The 4,563-nt window shown below is 32.5% G+C and overlaps 1 protein-coding gene across 3 annotated transcripts in view; it reads right to left on the bottom strand.

Annotated features, from left to right (window-relative positions):
• Positions 1-1,493: 1,493 nt before the first annotated feature.
• LOC102578259 (serine/arginine-rich splicing factor 4) overlaps positions 1,494-4,563 on the bottom strand; it is an 11,667-nt gene continuing 8,597 nt past the window's right edge. The window contains exons 3-6 of one of the 3 annotated variants that reach the window (XM_006339918.2): positions 4,007-4,096; positions 2,240-2,304; positions 1,951-2,118; positions 1,494-1,823 (exon numbers count right to left, since the gene is read on the bottom strand). In XM_006339918.2, the coding sequence (XP_006339980.1) occupies positions 1,773-1,823; positions 1,951-2,118; positions 2,240-2,304; positions 4,007-4,096 (374 nt within the window). In that variant the 3' untranslated portion in view covers positions 1,494-1,772. Of the gene's footprint in view, positions 1,824-1,950; positions 2,155-2,239; positions 2,305-3,870; positions 3,936-4,006; positions 4,097-4,563 lie in introns of those variants that run through there. The other 2 variants (XM_015313821.1, XR_001474814.1) reach the window with 2 other exon arrangements.

Genomic DNA, 4,563 nt, shown 5'->3' on the forward strand with positions numbered 1-4,563 from the left:
TGAAAAATACCTCAACTTTGGTCGGATTTGCTGTTGCGATACTAAACTTTCATGAGGACCTATTACCTCCCTAGACTATTTAATACCGTATTTTAAACATATATATTTGCCCACGTGGACATAAAAAATAATACAAAATTATAAATAGTAATATGTCCACGTGGGCACATATATACCTTTAAAATACACTATTAAATAGTTCAGGGAGTAAAAAATATGGTATTAAATAGTCTAGGGAGGTAATAGGTCCTCATGAAAGTTTAGTATCGCAACAGCAAATTCGACCAAAGTTGGGATATTTTTCAGATCCTTATCCCTAATAAAAATAATAAGAAATAAAAAAGTGAAACGGGAGTGTGAATAATAGTTCTCCACCTCTCTATACAAGAAGGATAGAGAGTGAAATTCTATATTTTACTCTCTAAATATAGAGTATAGAAAATAAAATAGAGGTGAATTGGAGATCGTTTAAATGATCTTTAGCTCAGTAGCTCCTTCCAATGCCAAACATGTTCACAATGTTCGAAAGAGAGATCTAAAAAATTCTTAATCTTGTGACTTTTGAGTTCTTTGGAGGTTTTATATATGAAATAAACATTTTATGCTTTTTAAAAAAAAAAAGTAAAATAGTGCTATAAATTAAAATTTTGTAGATATGGATTGTTGTCGTATATATCCGTAAAAAAAATAAAATAGGGGTGGGCATGGTATAGTACGGTAATTGAAAGTATTGATAGTGTAATTTTGGTATTCAATTTTTAAAACATTATATCATTACCATTACAATTTAATTCGGTATGGTTCGGTATTTTAAAGTTCGATTTCGATATTCTACGGTATAGTAAATCGATAACCATAGTTTGTTCAACTTCGACTAATGTATTTTCATATAATAGAGTATTATGACTTCAACAACAACAAAAAATGTCTCAATTGTATCATACAAACACATTACACATGTAGAAATATATATTCAAAATAAAGTACAAACTACTCCTTTGTTAATCAATTATATTTCAAATACATTTCAATCAAAATAGAGTAGTTAAAGTTTCAACTTCTACACATTTAGTTTATACTAATACTAAGTTACATATTTGTTGGTATTTTTTTAATAATATATGTATTATTCATGTAACTATATACTTTGGTATGACATTTGATATTTCGATATGCTATTTTTAAATACCAAATAAAAATAAAATGTATACCATATACCAACCAAATATTATAATACTAAAACCACGATATTAAATTTTTTTCAATACAATATGGCATTTCGGTATATACCATATCATGCGCACCCTCTATTTGTAAATCTCCCATAGAATATTGAGTGCAATCCACTACTCATCCAGTATGGCTGAAGCTTAGTTTGAAAATATGATTCTCAATGAAGAATTCTATGACTATCATATGGCCTATATTTTATAACCGAATTTGATTTACAGGTGATGAATCTTAGCGAAAGCACTATACTTAACGTCCACATACAAACTATACAAGGGCTGCTGCATTCAAAGTTTAAGAGTACCAAAGAGAATATTTACAGAAAAATATTTGCACTGTTCCATGCTACTTCTCCATAAGAAAATTAGAATATGACACAGATTTTTAAAGCTGAAAGCCCAACTCCATAAATACCCACCCTTCTTCACAATTTCCCCAGTACAAAACAAGGACCTTGCACTACTCCAAAAGGCAGCGGGTTACAACCCACACAAGACTAGCACAAATACAAAAAACCCTCAATTTCCAAGAATTCACACAAGTCATGATTTACGCAAGCGATCACGCCAAGAACCTTGTTGCATTGCCACTGCCTAAATTCATATAATACAAGAATGATTAGGCAGAGTGGAACGAAAAAATGAAGATAAAAGGGTGAAGACTAACCATGGTACTCTAATAATTAGCAAAAATCTACTATGACAAGATTTAAGATATCACCTTCCCACTGATGAGACTTGTAGCAGGGGCAATTTCAGATATGTCCTTTTTGCCATTACCATCTTCTGCTTCATCATCTGTTTCTGTGGAAGGAGAACGTGGCAGATGTGAGGGAGCTCCAAAAATAGCCTCATCATGAGCAGCCTTAATTTGTTCCTCCCTCCTAGTCTTCAAATCAACCAAAAAAATTAACAGCACAAACATCTGTTCACGTTCTTTGGCATGATCAGAGCCCATTTGCAACAATGCAGTTATGAGAAGGAAATGATACAAAGAAAAAGAGGTGTACCTCCACCGTAGAAAACCGAAAGCTTTTACCAATGTGGTTGACTAAAGCACCATCATCTTCTACAGCTAAAGCAATCAACAGTGTATCAGTGTCGGCAAATAAAGGAACTTTTCTGTCTACAAAAACATTGATATAAGCAAGAACGGAGGTGCCCCATCAGGGAGGGAGCTATGTGGAGCTCAGGGAGTTCAAATTTTGTCTTTAACGCTCTAGTTCGAGTCCCACTAAGTTCACTATTTCCCCCCTTTTTTTTGCTTTGGAAAGTCCCATAGGCTAAGCGATGGGCTCAACTTTTGAGCTCAGAATACCAACCCAATGAAAAAGCCCTCATTGTTTTTGGGCGCAATCTGAAACTCTTATTTTTTTTCTTTCATTATTTTCTCATTGCTTTTGGGCTCAATGTGAAGCTATATTCTTTTTTTTTCTCTTCTATGTTATTTCTTCTTCTCAATTAGGCTTTGTTTAAATATAGTAGGCACATTCTTTGTATTTGTCTTTTATTCTTCTTATTTCTATTGCTCACTTCGTTTCTTCATAACTCTCATTCCATGTACTAACCGGAAGAAACTATTTAAAAAACAATGAATTGCTATTAAACTTGCAATTGAGTAGTTAGACAAAAATTTATATAAAATAAGGTAAATTTAATTTAATCAAATGAAGAAATTTGAAAGTCGTGAATATCCTTTTTAACAATATCTATTCAATTGAATTTCTTTCTTTAATTTCATAGTATTTGTTTCTTATTTTTTCCAATTCTATTCTAAAGAGATGGAAACCAAGCTAAAGTTATTTGAGTTATATATAATATTAGTAACTCAATCCTTGCACCTTGTAAATAAGATTAGTGATTTTCAAAGTAACATATGATTGAATGGACACTAATTCAAAATTTAAAGAAAGTTCAAACTAAAGTAAAATACTGCAAAATAAAAGAAAATAAAGAACACAAGAATTCTAAAAGGCTCAATGAGGCAGGATAAAAGTAGGAAGAAGCTAAACACGACATGACAAGGCATCCCTTCCTTGTCTCGTTCCATTTTTCATCTTATAATTTTCACATATTTGCTTCTTAATTTATACTTTGAACCCCCTTCACCGAGATCTTGGCTCCGACATTGTGCCCCATGAGAAACAAATAAAAATATCATTATGCCCCAGTAAGAAAGTCACCTTAGTTTCATGCAAACATCACTCATATGTAATACATGTAATAAACCAGCTTTGCTATAACAAACCAGAGTACATTTGTTTTATTTGTAGTGAAAACCTCATCCAAATTAAGATGCTTCCTTGGGATATGAATATTTCATGAAATGAACAAATCCTTCATACACAAGCTACGTAACCTAAATGTTGTTTTAGTTTGCATCTTATATGCACATTGACCATTAGTGTATTGGAATTCTGCATCCGATGAAATCACCATTACGTTGAGGATTTCTAGCAGGCTACAAATAGCTATACAAGTCGGTATAGCTATACAAGTCGGAAATAAAGGAAGAATATTGAAGTCCATCCTTTTAACTAGCACAGTGCAAGACACCTGGAATCTGATTTTAGTTATATGGTTCACCCTATTACCATATTATGATATTAATAAGCTAAAAGTGCTTAAAATCTATTTTTACCTTGTTTTTATGCCCATCCAAACACACTCTAGCACTGCCTGATTGCAGCAACAATAAGAATCCTACTACAAGTGATAAGGAAAAGGATTCAATTTGACAATGTTCATATGTAAGCAATAGCAACCAAATAGCTAACCTTCAATCTCGTTGTCATCCAAAGGGGCATCCTTGTCAAAGTCAAAACGCTCCCATCCAGAGCCCATGCTTTTTGTTTCATCTTTTCGAACTGTCAAAAGGAAACAAAAGAAAACAACGGGCTCATTAAATCCATACTCATATTAAGTTTGAGTGATAGGCTACCACCTCTTCCAGCTTTTGTATGAGCTTGTAAGATAAGTAGACAACTAATATGAAACAGAAATGTACAAAAAGCGGAGCAAGAATTTAGGAAAAGGTTACTTCAGGTAAACCTATAAGCAACAATATGTTCTTATGACATACTCCCTCTAGTCCATATTAAGTAGGTGTTTGGATATGTGATTTAAGGTGTGTTTGGTATGAAGTGTTTTCCAATTTTCTCATGTTTGGTTGGGTTAAATGTTTTGGAAAATGTTTTCCAAATCAACTCATTTTCCTCAAATTTAAGGAAAATGACTTCCCTTCTAAACTTAAGGAAAACATTTTCCAAAACTCTCTTCCAACTTCAAAATACAATTATTTTTTTGTTGAAAAAATCAATTTATTTTGTCCCTA

This window comes from Solanum tuberosum, unplaced genomic scaffold (genome assembly GCF_000226075.1).
Source record: "Solanum tuberosum cultivar DM 1-3 516 R44 unplaced genomic scaffold, SolTub_3.0 scf00014, whole genome shotgun sequence".
Taxonomy (NCBI): Eukaryota; Viridiplantae; Streptophyta; class Magnoliopsida; order Solanales; family Solanaceae; genus Solanum; species Solanum tuberosum.